This window comes from Sorex araneus, chromosome X (genome assembly GCF_027595985.1).
Source record: "Sorex araneus isolate mSorAra2 chromosome X, mSorAra2.pri, whole genome shotgun sequence".
Lineage (NCBI taxonomy): Eukaryota > Metazoa > Chordata > Mammalia > Eulipotyphla > Soricidae > Sorex > Sorex araneus.
This window is the reverse complement of record NC_073313.1, coordinates 165273873-165289030: the sequence shown is the minus strand read 5'-3', so window position 1 is coordinate 165289030 and position 15158 is coordinate 165273873. Positions and strand designations below refer to the sequence as shown.

At 67.2% G+C, this 15158-nt stretch overlaps 2 protein-coding genes across 6 annotated transcripts in view; one reads left to right on the top strand and one right to left on the bottom strand.

The window, feature by feature from the left end:
* ABL2 (ABL proto-oncogene 2, non-receptor tyrosine kinase) overlaps positions 1–7213 on the top strand; it is a 76601-nt gene extending 69388 nt beyond the window's left edge. For all 4 annotated transcript variants that reach the window (XM_055120337.1, XM_055120334.1, XM_055120336.1 and 1 more), the window contains 4 exons: positions 219–371; positions 1180–1269; positions 1750–1911; positions 2465–7213. In XM_055120337.1, the coding sequence (XP_054976312.1) occupies positions 219–371; positions 1180–1269; positions 1750–1911; positions 2465–3807 (1748 nt within the window). In that variant the 3' untranslated portion in view covers positions 3808–7213. The remainder of the gene's footprint in view (positions 1–218; positions 372–1179; positions 1270–1749; positions 1912–2464) is intronic.
* A 657-nt stretch (positions 7214–7870) lies between these two features.
* Positions 7871–12580, bottom strand: TOR3A (torsin family 3 member A). Of its 2 annotated transcripts, XM_055120342.1 has the most exons (6): positions 11853–12570; positions 11327–11428; positions 10959–11224; positions 9392–9564; positions 8282–8400; positions 7871–8199 (listed from the first exon to the last, which is right to left on the bottom strand). In XM_055120342.1, exons 1-6 carry the CDS (start codon positions 12121–12123, stop codon positions 7949–7951), a joined length of 1182 nt encoding a protein of 393 aa, XP_054976317.1. In that variant the 5' UTR covers positions 12124–12570; the 3' UTR covers positions 7871–7948. The 2 variants fall into 2 exon arrangements, with proteins under 2 accessions (XP_054976317.1, XP_054976318.1); XM_055120343.1 differs by lacking the exon at positions 9392–9564 and having other exon boundaries at positions 11853–12580.
* Between the last annotated feature and the right edge of the window lie 2578 nt (positions 12581–15158).

Below are 15158 nucleotides of genomic sequence, written 5' to 3'. Positions count from 1 at the left end.
TCCCGTACTATTCCCTGGGCCCCGCCAGGAGTGGCCCCTGAGCGCAGACCCAGGCATGGCCCTGACCACCGCCAGGTGTGGCCCCAGATAAATAAAGCAGAATGCAGTAAGACTTGGCATGTCCTGGCGTTGCAGCAAGGGGAGTGGAACTCAGAGTGGGGATGACCAGTGCCCCCGTGGCACGCCGTCAGCGTTGGCTTGGTTTGTTCCTCACACAGCTTTCGGGGTCCTGCTGTGGGAAATCGCCACCTATGGGATGTCACCGTACCCAGGGATCGACCTGTCGCAGGTCTACGATCTCCTGGAGAAGGGGTACCGGATGGAGCAGCCCGAGGGGTGCCCCCCAAAGGTCTACGAGCTCATGAGAGCCTGTGAGTATATTTGCACCATCGCGGGGTTCGCGGCAGCTCAGGGTCATCCGCACGCCCAGGGAGTATTTTTCCCTGAGTGAGGTCACATCCATGTCTGAGTTCATCGCCGTGAACTTCATGGCATTTAACTAACTAGCTGCCGACTGACGCATTGTGCTGTCTTAAAGGAATCCTTCGGGGAGTTGCTCATGGCCCAGACACTCCCGTGTTTAAGAGAAGAATAGAAAAGGGGCCGGATCGATAGCACATCGGGGAGGGCGTTTGCCTTGCATGCAGCCGACCCAGGTTCGATCCCCGGCATCCCATATGGTCCCCCAAGCACCGCCAGGAGTGATTCCTGAGTGCAGAGCCAGGAGTCAGACCTGAGCATCGCTGGGTGTGACGCAAAAAGCAAAAAAAGAGAATAATAAAAAAGGTGGCGCGGGGCCGGAGAAATAGCACAGTGGGGAGGGCATTTGCCTTGCATGTGGCCAGCCCAGGTTCGATCCCCAGCATCCCCAAGGGTCCCCCAGGAGTAATTCCTGAGTGCAGAGCCAGGAGTGACCCCTGAGCATTGCCAGGTGTGACCTCAAAAGCCAAAAATCAGTAAAAAAGGTGAATTTAGAGACAGGCGGGAGAAGGCCGGCTTTGGGTCCATAGCTGACTGCAGAGAGCAGCTCCTCTCAGCTCCAGACGGTGCGGGAAGGAGAGCCCGCGGCCGGGTAGGGAAGCTGGTTTGAGCGCCAGCTCCTCAGGCACTGGGCAGTGCCGATACCTCCGGGCGCATCTGTGTGCCTGGAGTCGCCACTTTCCCTTCCTCTGTCCCCAGGCTGGAAGTGGAGCCCGGCCGACAGGCCCTCGTTTGCTGAGACACACCAGGCCTTTGAGACCATGTTCCACGACTCCAGTATTTCGGAAGGTGAGAGCGTGGGCTGGGGCCTCGTTCCCCACCTGAGGGACCATGCGGGCCGGGACCTCATCAGGACATTGCTGTTCTTTGCCCTTATACGACTTCTTGGAAATATTGAAATCTATTTTAATAATAAATTGTGGCCCATTAGAAACTAATAGCCTAGGTGCAATGGCACAGGGGGGAGGGCAATTGCCTTGCACGTGCCTCGTCTGACCGGAGTTCGATCCTCGGCATCCCATAAGGTCCCCTGAGCACCGCCAGGAGTGATTCCTGAGTGCAGAGCCGGGATTCAGCCCTGAGCATCGCCGGGTGGGACCCAAAAAGCAAAAAAAAAAAAAAAAAAATTAATAGGGGGACTGGAGTGATAGTGCCCTGGGAGTGGGAGTGAGCCTGCACCCAGGAGATGAAGCGGTGGCCAGTGAGCCCCGGCCGCGCCTCTTCCGGTCCCGGGTGGGTCAGCGCTTCCCTGTGCCCGTGTCCTCGCAGAGGTGGCGGAGGAGCTGGGGCGAGCCGCGTCCTCGTCGTCCATCGTGCCCTACCTGCCACGGTTGCCGCTGCTGCCGTCCAAGACGCGGACGCTCAAGAAGCCGGCGGACAACAAGGAGAACGTGGACGGGACCGCGGACGCCGCCACCGAGAACTCCGCAGGTCGGTCCTGTCCCCGCGCACGCGTGGTGGGCGGTGGGGACCCCACAGGCGAGTGTCCCACCGGGGACGCCCATGGGCTTGAGGCGGGCACCGTGCAGTGATGGGCTCTGCCCGTGCATTGCCGTGAACTGTGGGGGGGTGGGGCCTCCGTGGGCATGAAGTGGCCACTGCTGGCCTCTGGCCCCGTCCCATCTGCCGGCCCTGCCCCAGCCTCTGGCCCCGCCCCATCTGTCAGTCCCGCCTCGGCCTCTGGCCCCGCCCCATCTGCCTCTGGTTCTGCCTAGGAGCCCTCCCCGGCCTCTGCCCCGCCCCATCTACCTAGCCCTGCCCACAGGCCCCGCCCCAGCCTCATCCTCCAGCCCTGCCCCACCTCTGGCCCTGCCTAAATGCCCCGCCCCACCCACAGGCCCCGCCCCAGCTTCTTCCCTGCCCTACTTCTGGCCCTGCCTACAGGCCCCGCCCCACCTACAGGCCCCTCTCTGGCATCTGGCCCCGCCCCTCCTGCGGTCCGCTCGCGGCTGGTCCCGCGCCGCTTACCCTGTGTCTCCCCCAGGGCTGCTCCGCGGCGCGCAGGTCCCCGGCGGCTCCCCGGCGCTGCCCCGCAAGCAGCGGGACAAGTCCCCCGTGGGGCTCCTGGACGACGGGCGCGAGGCGGGCTTCGCGCGCGACCGCAAGGGCGGCTTCTTCAGCTCGTTCATGAAGCGGCGCAGCGCGCCCGCCCCGCCGCGCCGCAGCAGCTCGTTCCGCGAGATGGAGCCGCCGCCCGCGCGCAGGACGGAGCCGCCCGGGGAGGACGCGGGCGCCGGCGGCTGGGCCGGCCTCTCGGGCTTCTTCACGCCGCGCCTCATCAAGAAGACGCTGGGGCTGCGCGCCGGCAAGCCCGCGGCCGGCGACGACGCGGCCAAGCCCTTCCCGCGCTCCAACTCCACGTCGTCCGTGTCCGCGGGCCCCGCCGAGCAGGACCGCCTGACCATGACGCTGCCCCGCAACTGCCCGCGCGCGCGCCCGCCGCTCGAGAGGACCGCGTCGGCCGCGTCCCCGCCCGACGACGGCGACTCGCTGCCCCGGCGCCCCGACGCCGCGCGGCCCCGTGCCAAGCTGCTGGCGCGCGCCGAGCGCGAGCACGAGCGGGACCGGGACCGGGACGCGCGCGCTGACGAGGGTGAGGCGGGCGCCTGGAGCCACAAGGTGCCCGTGCTCATCTCGCCTGCGCCCGAGCGCGGCCCAGGGCTGCCGCTCGTGGGCACCGACTCTCAGGGCAACAAGTTCAAGCTCCTGTCCGAGCACCCCGGGGACAAGGACCGGCAGCGTCGCGTGAAGCCCAAGTGCGCGCCGCCGCCCCCGCCCGGGCCGCGCCCTGACGAGCCCGCGCCCCCCGCCGCCGCCGCACCCGCCGCTGCAGAGGCCCCCGAGGCCGGGAAGAGGCCGGGGCCCGCGGGGGGCAAGGCCCCAAGGCCCGCCCTGCCCCCGCCGCAAGTGCCTCCGGCCGGGCCAGCCATGTCCCCCGCCAAGCTGGCCAACGGCACGGCGGGGGCCAAGGTGGCGCTGCGCAAGACGCGGCCGGCGGCCGAGCGGGGCCCGGCCGAGAAGGTGAGCCGCGAGGCGCTGCTGCACTGCGCCGACCTGCTGTCCAGCGCCATCGCCGAGCCCGTGCCCAACAGCCAGCTGGTGGACACGGGCCACCAGCTGCTGGGCTACTGCTCGGGCTACGTGGACTGCATCCCCCAGACCCGCAACAAGTTCGCCTTCCGCGAGGCTGTGAGCAAACTGGAGCTGAGCCTGCACGAGCTGCAGGTGGCCCCCGCCGCCGCCTCAGCCGGGGGCCCCGGGGCCAACCCCGCGCTCGGCCACCTGCTGTCGTGCGTGCAGGAGATTAGCGACGTGGTGCAGAGGTAGCCGCCGCCCGCCGGGAGCCCGGGAGGCGCGTGTGTCCCCGTGTTCGTGTCCTCGCCCGTCGGACGCCGCGTGCCGCCCGCCGAGCTCTCAGTTTACAGGGTCATCTCAGTTACCGAAAGGAAAAAAAACGCGAACCCCGGCTTGGGCCGAGGCTGGGGGCCGGGCACTCGCCCGCGAGACCGGAAGCCCAGGTGGCACCTCAGGGAGCGCGGGTGGCCGTCGGCGAGGCCCCGGGGCTCCAGCGGGCACCCTGGGCCCGTCTGATCAGGGACGCGGCGGGCACGGCGCAGAGAAACAGGGAAAGCGCCCGAGATACAGTTCCCACCAGCGGCGGGAAGCAGGTGACAAGGTCACATGGTGAGCAAGGGCGCCGCGGCCAAGGTTGCGTGGGCAAGGTCATGCCAGGAACCCCATTCAGGGCGCTGCTGTGCCAGGCCCGTCCTGTTGCCCGGGGTGCCTGGGTCAGTGCCGGAAAGGGGGCGCAGGGAGGCCGTGGGGGCACCAGGCCCTGCCCTGTCCCCCCGCTGGCAAGTGAGGCCCTGCTCCCAGGGGCCCCCAGCCCCCGTTTGCTGCTTGTGGCAGCCCCAGATTCAGGGTTTGGGAACATGGGTCCTACACACATCTCAGGGCAGGGGGCGCCTCTGCCCCCGCCCCTCCCCTTCCCTGCACACCCGGGGCCTCTCCTCCCTGCCAGCTTGTTTGAGGGGGTCCGGCGTGGCTGCGTGCCATCGTTTCTGTTCCAAGGCGGCTGCTGCCGGGCGCGCGGGTCAGCGTGTGGGCCGTGGGTCAGCTGTCCGTGTCATCCTGGAGTGCCCTAGTGGCTCAGGGCCCAGTCACCGCTCCCCTGGCCCCGGGAGCCTCCTGGCGTCCCGCCCCAGGACACAGGGAGAGGGGGCGGGAGCGTCTCCCCAGCTCCTGGTGGGGGTGCACCCCGGGGGTCCTGGCACCCCCTGGTGGCTGACGGTCCCTCCATGGCTTTGTGGCCGATGGGGCAGGTCGGAACCTCGGCTCTGGAGGTCGGGGCCCCAGGAGGAAGCGGGGGGGCAGGAGGGGGCGGGTGCTGGAAGCGGCCGCACTGGGTGCGTCCTTGGGGGTCCGGGCCCCTGGGACCTGCATCTTCAGCCTGGCGCCCTCCCGCCCCCTCCCCCGTACCTCCAGAAACTTGAACCCATTTCGTTGCAGACTGCAGGGGCAGGGAGGGGGCGTCTCCAACACCCGTGTCAGTTGCTGCTTTCTCGGCGGGCCCCCGGGCCCGGTGTGTGTGGCAGGGTCACGGTTCTGCAGGGGCGCCCCCTCCTCAGGCTCAGAGTCATCTGCAGCGGGCGCCCGGCCGGTAGCCTCGCTGCCCCCCCGTCCATCACTGCTGCTTGGATTGGGGTGGGGGAGGGTCTCGGGGGCAGCTCAGAGCCCCTGTCCACTGGGCTCGGGAGGCGCGACTCAGCCCTTGCCCGGACGGACACCATCTCCGCGCGTTTTGTGTCTGCGTCCTGCCTGAGACGGGCCTGGTGGGCTTCCTGGAGAAGGCGGCACCGCTTGGGGCTTCCACCTTAAGCTGGCCCTGCCAGGACCCGGCTGCGGGCACTTGCCCAGTGGAGCTCGAGGCCGTGAGAGCGAATCGCCCTGGGCGGGGGTCCGGGAGCAGGGGATACTACTGTAACTACCTCAGGGTTGGAAGGTCGCGGGACCTGGGGGTCGCCGAGGGGTCGCCTGCCCTGCTGCTGCTCGCCGGGGGAGGGGTCGCGCCCTGCTGGCCCCGCGGAGGCGGCAGGGGACTGGATTTTGCGCCTGTGCCCACCGTGGCTCGAAGCTGGGGCCCGCCCCGCTGCCCTGAGAATCACTGCCCGCAGCGGCCCGGCCAGACAATCAGTGCCCGCCGCAGCCCTGCGCCGGGGCGCGCACTCGGGGCCCCGACAGCGGCACTCAGCACTTTGAGGGGCCCCCCTGCCGCCCAGCACACCCGCCAACGCAAGCCCGACACCCGCCTTCTGGGACGCTCGAGCCGTCTGAAAAGCACTTTGAGAAAAAAAGCACCGAGTGTCGCGGGGCAGGTGCCGGTGGGGGTGACCTGGGACGCAGACCTAGAGACCCTCCCCCACCCCAGGGGGGAACGGCCAGCAGGGGTGAAGAGACCCCACCCCTCTGGGCTGCACCCCCCACCGAGGGCTGTGACCTGTGACACGTGGGGGCAGTCAGGTGACCCTGGGACCAGAGCACTTTGGGGGAGACTCCGCGGGAGGGTGACTGGAGTGGGAGGTGGTCATCGGCTGCTTAGGGGTGCACAGCGGGCCCCGCCCCGCCTGTCCCCCGCCCTGACGCGGGTCAGCCACCCTGGCCTCGGGGCCTGTCATCTTGCTGCCGTGACATGTTCTTCCTGACTTAGGGGTCTGTCTTGGCGCTCCGGGGTCCCCCCGGGCATCTGGCCCTTCTGGGGGACCCCTGGGTCCCCCGAGATGGTGGCCGCGGGCTCTCGGCTCCGTGCAACTGCCAGGACGACTGTCCCCTGCTGGAGCGGCCCTCCGGGGACCCACACACAGTGCCCTGCCCTCCCGGGCCTGGTGTGTGCAGAGGGTCCTTCTGCCTGGCCCCTGGGCGCCCGTGCCAGTGGTGCCTTTGGGTGCCAACTGACCGGAGTTTGTGTGGGCGAGTTTGGGGGGGGGCGTGCTCCCAGCCCCCACCCGCCCTTCAGGGTCAGCGGGGCGCCCTCTCCAAGTGCACTTATTACTTAGTTCCGACGCCCACTTCCACGCTCGGCTGGACCCCGCCTCCCCTCCCCTCCCCCGCGGCACAGCTGCCAGGTGCTGGGGTCTGAGCTGGGATTTGCCTGCCAGACGCATGACTGCTGGCATGTGGGACCCGTGAGCACGCAGAGGCGCGACCTGCCGGGGGACGGGTCCCCGAACCCGGCCTGTCCCCACCTTTCCAGGCCCCTTGTGCCTGGACATGCGGGGCCCAGCTGAGCCCCCGGGGGAAATCAGGAACTAGCACGTGAGGTACTCGGGGTCTGGGGCCCGCAGGTGGGGGGTGGGTTCCTGGCCACACCCCACACTCCCCCGCCCCGTCGATCCTGTAATGGCCCAGTGGAGACCCCCGGCAAAGCCAAGTGACCGTCTCACAGCTGCTGACAGAACACTACTCACCCCCGACAAAGGCGCCTCAGCGAATACCAAAGGTCCCGCCCTGCGGAGGGCGGGGGCGGTCGGGCCTGGCGCTGTGGGCAGGGCCGAGGGGTGGCGGGCACGGGCGGGCGGGCCACACTCCAGCCTTGTCAGGTATCTGTCCTTAATTGTCCTGTAAGATACTTTCAGCTGTTTCGTTTTCCTAATTTAATGCCCATCCTTGTCTGACTGTGAACTGCTAACAGTGTTAAACTTGATGTAAATAAACGAGGGCCCCTCCCCCAGGGGAACCACGCGTCCGCCTCTGTGTCCGGGGACGGCCACACAGGGACAGCCAGCCTGCCCTGGGGCAGCACCCAGGAGTGAGCCGACACCCCGCGTCCCTTCTCTCTCTGAGCTGGGGGGTGGGGGGGTCATTCCTGGCTCTGCTCGGCGCCTGGGGGGCCCAGGGGTGTCCTCAGATGCCCTTACAGTCCTGCTCATACCGTCCCCGGCAGTGGGAGACGGAGAACGCACCTCAGGGTGGGGCGCTGGGCCGCTCGCTGGTCCTGGGGGTTCTGCTCAGACCGGGGCGGCGCCAGGTGCCCGACTGCACGCCCAGTGGGGCGCAAAGGCAAGACGGTGCCCCCAGCACCGCAGGGCGTGTCCCAGAGGAGGCGGGGGGTTGGGGCACATGCCTGACCGGTCCAACTCTGGCCAGGTAGGGACCCCCTGCGACAGAGCTTTCCCCCTCCCCCTTTTTTGTGCCACACTTGGCAGTACTCAGGGCTGACTCCTGGCTCTGCACGCAGGAACCGATTGGGGTGCCGGGGATTGAACCCGGACCAGCCGCGTGCCAGGCAAACACCTTATCCACTGTACTCTCGCTCCGGCCCCCAGCATCACAGCTTTTGAGGGGCCAGCCGGGAGCGACCCTCTGCACCCCGATGACAGCTGAGGCCGCAGGCTCTAGAAAAATACCAGCTTTAATCTGTCCCACCGGCATAGTGCTCCCGTCCAGTGCTCCCGGGTTCCTGCAGCGGCCGTCACGGCGACAGGTAGCTGAGCCTCTGCGAGACGGACTTGCAGCCCTGCGCCGAGAAGCGCGGCTGCTCCCTGGGGACGGAGACCAGCGCAGCGGCCAGCTCGCGCAGGGCGGCGTCCCCGCAGGCCAGGCCACGCGCCCGGCAGGCGTCCAGCGCGCACCGCTGCACATGCGGCGCCTCCAGTGGCAGGAAGGGCACGAACAGGTCCACCAGCCGCGCGCGCACCAGCGCGCTCTGCCCGAAGCCGCCGTCTGCGGGGGGTGTCGGGGGGTTCGCACCATCAGGCCTGGCCACGGAGCCCCCCCCCGCCCCGGGAAGACCCCCCCCCCTTACCTGCGGCCATCTCGGCCTGGAGGCGGGGCTCCAGGTGCTCCAAGGTGATGTCCTCGCGGGCCAGCCCCGCCCGCAGCAGCTGCAGCACCGTGTCGCTGATGGCGCTGCCCCCCAGGTTGCTGGAAGACGCGGGGGGCTGGCTGGGACCCCACTACGCCCACCCTGCCCCGCCTGGGGGCCTGCTAGCCTTGCTTCCCCAGCACCCAGGGAAGCGACCCCAGAACCTGCCCCCCTCACCGCCAAGATTAGGGGTCTTGCTCTGCCTTTTGCGCGTGTCCATGCTGAGGGGTGGGGGACAGGGGAGACCCCCCTCCTGGTTGTTTTTTTTGGTCCCACCCGGTGATGCTCAGAGCTGACTCCTGGCGGTGCTCGGGGGACCCTATGGGATGCCGGGAATCGAACCCGGGTCAGCTGCGTACAAAGCAGATGCCCTCCCCGCTGTGCTGTCGCTCCGGCCCCGGAGGGCCCCTCCTAAAGGAACCTGACCCCGGGTCCCCGCTGTAGACACCTGCCACCACCTACCCCGACTGGGCCGGTCCAGTCACGAGGGGACGGACAGATGGACAGAGCTCAGCCCAGCAGAAAGAACAGATGAACCCGGCCCCCTCCCCCCAAAACAGGCCCGGCTGCTGCCCCCAGGACCCTCGCCAGGAGGAGACAGACCCCTGGGGTAGGGGCGAGGCCACGTGGAGCAGCAGAGAGAAGCCCGGGGTCTCACCAAGCTCCCCACAGCCAGGCCCGGCGGAACGGCCGCTGGTGGACATGCGCGAAAGGCAGAGCAAGTCCCATGGGGGGGAGCAGAGGGGGGTGCCCAGCCCCGCCTCCACCAGCCCCTCTGCAGCCGCGGGTGGGGGGGCACCCGAACCCAGGTTCGAGCTCTGCCCCCGCAGGGACCACCCTCCCGACCCGGGCTGTCCCTTGCTCTGGGTGGCTCCCGCTGAGCGGGGAGGACGCGAGGGGTCCCGGCTCCCACGCGCAGAGCCCCCGCCCGCCCAGCTCCAGGACCGCTGACCGCTGCCCGCTCCCTCCGCCCCGGCCTTGGAGCGCCCCCTCGCGGCCAGGGGCGGGAGGCAGGGTCAGCGACACGCTCCAGCAAGCCCTGGGGCTCACCTGAGGAAGAGGAAGATGCTGTCGGGGTCCCCGGGCGCCCCGTGCTGCTGGCGCTCCAGGTGCGGCCGCAGGGCCTCCAGCAGGCCGGGGTGCAGCTTCTCGGCCTCGTCGAAGATGAAGAGGGTCTGGCCGCAGCGCCCCTGAGTCCCTCGGATCTGCCGGGCCAGCAGCTCCTGCGCGCGGGCACCCAGCGGTCAGCGCGGCCCTTTCCCGCACAGCCTCGCACCCCGCGCGCTGGGCAGGCCGGGGACACCTGCGGCCGCTTGCCCTGCCCCACACGTGGAGCAACCAGGGGGACAGGGTGGGCTGGGTCTGGGCGTGGGCGGGCCTCACGGAAGGTCCGGGAGTGGGCGGAGCCTCCCAGAGGGCTGGGGTGGGCGGGGTCTGAGCGAGGTCCAGAAGTGGGCGGGGCCTCTCAGTGGGATCCGGGGGTGGGTGGGGCCTCCAAGAGGGGTCCAGGAGATTCCGTGGCTCAGCAGGGTTAGGGAGCGGGCTGAACCCCTTCCCCCCCCCCCCAACAATCCCCTGCTTGGGTCCGGGAGGGGGCGGGGCCTCAGCTGGGTTAGGAAGGGGGCGGGGCCTCCCAGCGGGGGTCCAAGAGTGGCGGGGGGGGGGGGGGGGGCAATGCTACCATCGGGGTCCGAGAGGGCGGGGACGCCTGCCTGGGGCACCACCCGTTTGCACTGACCCCGGGCTCGCTCCTTCCAGGCCACCTCCCAGGGCCGCCCTCTGGAGGAGAGGACCCTAAAGGCCGCGCAGCACGGGGACAACATCTGTCCGGCCAGCTGCTGGCCTGGAGACCACGTCTGACCCCTCTCCCAAACCGCGACCTCCCGACCCGACAGGATCCCAGAGACGCAGATCAGAGCTGCGGGTCGATCCCAGAGACATAGATCCGCACAGAGACATAGACGATCCCAGAGACATGGATCAGGGGGAGGGGCAGGCGCCGGGGGCCTGCGGGTCCGAGCCGGGGCCATCTCCGGCCACCCATTAGGGCCCCCTGAGCCCCCCGGCACCCCTGAGGCCCCCCGAACCCCTTTCCCCCGGAGTGATCGCGGAGAGCAGAGCCAGGAGCGAGCGCCGAGCACGGCCGGTGGGGCCCCAAAAGAAAAAACAAATGAGGAACCGAGCGAGCGTGTCCAGGCAGGACCTGCTTTGAACCCAGAGTCCACCACACCCGGCTCTGCACTCCGGGATCGTGTCCGGACACGGGTCCCTTGTCCTAGCCCGGACCCCGGTCCTAGACCCTTGGTTCCAGAGCCCCCTCCTGGGCGCCGGCGCCCCTCCAGGGTCCCAGCATCCCTCGGGGTCCCGCCCCCCCACCCCCCCCCCCCCCGCTCCCGGCGCCCCCTCCCGGATCCCGATCCTGGCACCCCTCCCGGGTCCCCACCCCCCACTCCCGGTCCCGGCGCCCCCTCCTGGGTCCTGGCGCCCCTCCTGGGTCCCAGCATCCCTGGGGTCCCGCCCCCCACTCCCGGGTCCTGGCGCCCCTCCTAGGTCCCAGCATCCCTAGAGGTCCTCGCCCCCCACTCCCGGGTCCCAGCCCCCCACTCCCGGGGCTCACCTTGTAGCGGTCCAGGTGCTGCGGGTGCGGGAAGTGCAGCGTGGCGATGAGCACCTGCACGCAGGGGCTCCGCAGGCCGGCGCGGAACAGGCGCTCGGCCAGCATCCCCGCCACGAAGTTCTTGCCGGTGCCCGAGCCGCCGTGGAAGGCCAGGGCCAGGGCCCGGCGGGGCCGCGGCTGCTCCAGGTGCCGCCTCACCGCCCTGGGCACCAGCTCCCGCGCCAGGTGCTGGCCGTGCAGCCGCAGCCGCAGGTCCGTCTCCAGGCCTGCGGGCGAGGGGCGGGCAGGAGCGGCCGTTGAGAGGGGCTTCGCGGCACGCATGGTGGGCTTCACCCCGCCGCCCTCCGCGCCTGCGGGCAGGGTCCCACCTGAGAGGTCATTGATGTGGTCCCCGTCACCTTCCAGGAAACGGTGATACCAAGTCACCAGGATGTCCAGGTACTGCTGGCCCAGCAGCGGGAGGCTCCAGCCTGCAGGAGGGGGCTGTGAGGGGGGGAGCTGGGAGGGCAGGGGGGCGGCGGGCGGGCAGTGCCCAGGCAGAGGCCCCAGATCAGGTCCTCTGCCTGTCGCCTGGGCACGGGAAGTGGCACCTCCCGGGAGGAAGCAGGTGGCAGCTCCGGGCCCCTCGCTGCCCGCTGGCCCTGGGCACCCCCAGTCCGCCTGAGGCTGACCACAGCCAGCAAGCGGCCAGTGGACTCTGCAAACTGAAACTGTCTCCAGGGGACACGTTTCAGCCCCAGGCCAGGAGCCGGGATGAGCTCCGGGACGGGACATCCCCGTCCACCCCGCAACGCGGGGGGCAGCAGGTGTCCGGCCTGCTCCCGCGCAAGAGGGGCAGGCGGGGGGTCCCGGCAGGGGCGAGAGGGGGAGGCCCCACCCCGCGGCCGGCCTTACCCGGGCGCGCCGCGTCCTCCTCGCAGTCCTCCGGCCACACGCGGCAGCTGAGGAGCGTCCAGTAGCGGCGGCAGAGGGCGGCGGCCTCCCGCAGCCGCTGCTGCATGTCGGGCCAGCGGCGCCCGGCCCCGCCCGCGCCCGGCTCCTCGGCGTCCGCGCTCGCCGCTCCCGCCAGCAGCAGCAGCAGCAGCAGCGGCGGCAGCAGGAGGCAGAGCCCGAGCGGGCGCCCCGGGCCGCGGGCCATGGCCAGCGCCCCGCCCCCGGTCCGCATGGCCGCCGCTCCGCCACTTCCCGGGCCCGGCGAGTCTCGGGACCCCGAGCGGTGGGCGTGGTCTATAGGTGGGCGTGGCCTGTGGGCGGGCCTTCTCCGGCCCGTGAGCGTATCCTAGATCTGAAACCGGGCGGCGCCGGGCGTGGCCTGAGGGCGGGAGGCTCGCGTCTGCGGGCGTGGCCTCGAGACTTCCGCCTCTTCTGGGCGCGCGGTTCCCTTGCACGTGACCCGGTTTCCCAAGTGCCCGGAACCCAAGCCTGGGTCCAGTGGCGAGGTCAGGGTGGACTATTTTTGGGGGGTGACTGCGACAGCGGGGCTGATGAAGTCCGGCCTGGACACAGCCGCTGCCAGGTGACCCCCGTGGCTCCGGGGATGCCCAGTAAGGGTCCCCCGCGCCCCCTGCCCACGCCTGTGGACCAGCCTCCCGGCAGGCACCACGGACGTCCCGGAGAGCCAGTAGGCGCTGCAGAGTCCCCGCGGCCGCCCGACCCCCACTCCAGGGTCCCGGCCTCCGCCCCCACGACCCCACGACCCTCCCATCCCCACGCCCCAGTGGGCATCCCGCGCAGCTGGTGCCGTTTCCAGAATCGCCCGAGTTGCCACCCCAAGAGTAGCGGCCCACCGAAGTGAGACCCACGCAGAAACAAGACCCTACTAGTTTTCAGACAGGTGTGAGGGCTCATTCCCCGGGCTGGGGGGCTGCGGGGGGCAGAGGAGCAGCAAGAGTTCAAGGACGGTGGGGCCACCTAGAGGCCGTACTGAGAACTACAGGGCGCTCGGATTCCTCAAACCCGGGGTGACTCTGGGATGCCACAAATGCAGAATCCCAGACTCAAACCTAATCAGAAGGGGCTGGAGCCCTTCAATTAAATATTTTTAATTAAAAAAAAGTAATATTGGGGCTGGAGCAATAGCACAGCAGGTAGGGCGTTTAGCCTTGCACACGGCCAACCCGGGTTCGAATCCCAGCATCCCATATGGTCTCCTGAGCACCGCCAGGAGTAATTCCTGAGTGCATGAGCCAGGAGTGACCCCTGTGCATCGCCAGGTGTGACCCAAAAACAAACAAACAAAAAAGTAATATGGAGTTGATGCCCAATTCAATCAGCATAATCAATGGCTGAATTTAAAAAAAAGTACACCTACATTTAAAAAAAAAAAAAGCTTCACACTTTATAAGAAGTGGGCACACACCTGCCCAGAACCCACCTCCCAGCAGACTGTCCCGGGCCCTGCTGGGCCTGGAGCCTTTATGTCCACAGGGAACTGGCAATAAAAACTGCAAGAAGAGAAATGAATGTTCCACGACTCACCTCATACAAACCCACTCCCTGGCCCCTGTTCTTTCTTCAACGCGGAGCCTGCCCACCTCTCAGCTCTTCTCTGCACGGTCACCAACTGACACCGTTCCAGGTCTCGGGTGAGCCAAACCAGCTCTCTTCTACTGGGAGAACAGACCCTTCGAGGAAAAGGGTGGTGACTGTTGTTGCAGCAGCCCAAAAGGCTTAGCTAAGACCAAGGTCCGGGGGTTGGAGCGATAGTATAACAAGTGGGGCATTTGCTTTGCACTTGACTGACCCGGGTTTGATCCCCCGAGTCCCATAGGGTCCCCCGAGCACCGCCAGGAGTGATTCCTGAGTGCAGAGTCAGGAGTAACCCCTGAGCATCTGAGCATCACCAGGTGTGACCCCCCAAAAAAAAAAAAAAAGGACCAAGCTCCGTTGCACCTGCCCGTTTGTGAGGCTGAAAGCCCCCTCAGCTCTGGGCTCTGCCCTGACTGCTGGTGAGATTTGGTGCCCCAGCCAGTGGGAGCTCAGGTCACGGGTGGCACACAGTTGGTGTGGGGGATGAAACCCAAGCCCTGACACTCCACAGTGCTGCCCCAAGTGCCATCTGTGACCTTTAACTTCAGACCTCTCATCCATGAGCTGGTATCTCCACATCCCACGGGCTGCTGGCTCGGGGGAGCTTGTCACCCCCATTTCAACCAACATTGACGGTGTTTATAAACAACAAGAAACTTTACTAGGACTCAAGACTCTTAACCCCTGGGATTTTATAAGAACCTCATTTGTCCAACCATGCTAAGGCTAAGGGGACCACTATTCGCATCTACAAAATTCAAGTGGCCCCAAATTTAAAACTGTTAGGATGTCTTGGGGGCTGGAGCAACAGCACAGCGGGGAGGGCATTTGCCTTGCATGTGGCCAATCCGGGTTCAATTCCCAGCATTCCACAGGGTCCCCTGAGCACCGCCAGGAGTAATTCCTGAGTGCAGAGCCAGAAGGAACTCCTGTGCATCGCCGGGTGGGACCCAAAAACCAAAAACCAAAAATTTACAAAGTAATGGCAGTAGAAGAGTAACTGAGGAGTATTGGAAGATGTATTAGAAGAAACTTGATAAACTTTAAAAAAATAAAGTTATGGTGTCTTAATCACCAAGGCTGGGGCCTGGGTGGTTTGCCTTGCACGTGGCTAACCCAGGTCCAATCCAAGGCATCCCATAGGGTTTCCCCAAGCACTGCCAGGAGTAACCCCTGAGCATCACCAGTATGACCCCCACCCAAAAAAAAATGCCAAAGAATCACCAAGGCCACCGACAGTGGCCAACTCTAGCTGGGCTCAATGGCACTGCACCACGTCCTCTAACTTGTTTCCTCTTAGGAGGGTGCAGGGTGAGGTTCTGACTAGAAACACAAAAGCTAAGGACGAGCCTGTGGAAAACGGTTCACAGCCTCAACCTGGGCCTTCTGAAGACAGGGGGTCTAATCCCTCAGACCCCGAGAGCCCCCTGGGAGATCTTCTGTCCCCTCCCCAACACCTAGCAACCAGGGCAGAAAACGCGGGGAGGCCCCTGCAAGGAGAGAGAGAGAGAGAGAAGAGAAAGATGCTACATCAACCCTTATTAAAATCTTTATTCATTTTCTTTCAGACTCGAAACCTGGAGAAGGTATCAGAAACGGGGGCGCGCCTCTGCCTGTAGGATGACCCCCCACCCCAGCACAGCCCCCCTTCAGCAAATAAATTAGCTTCCT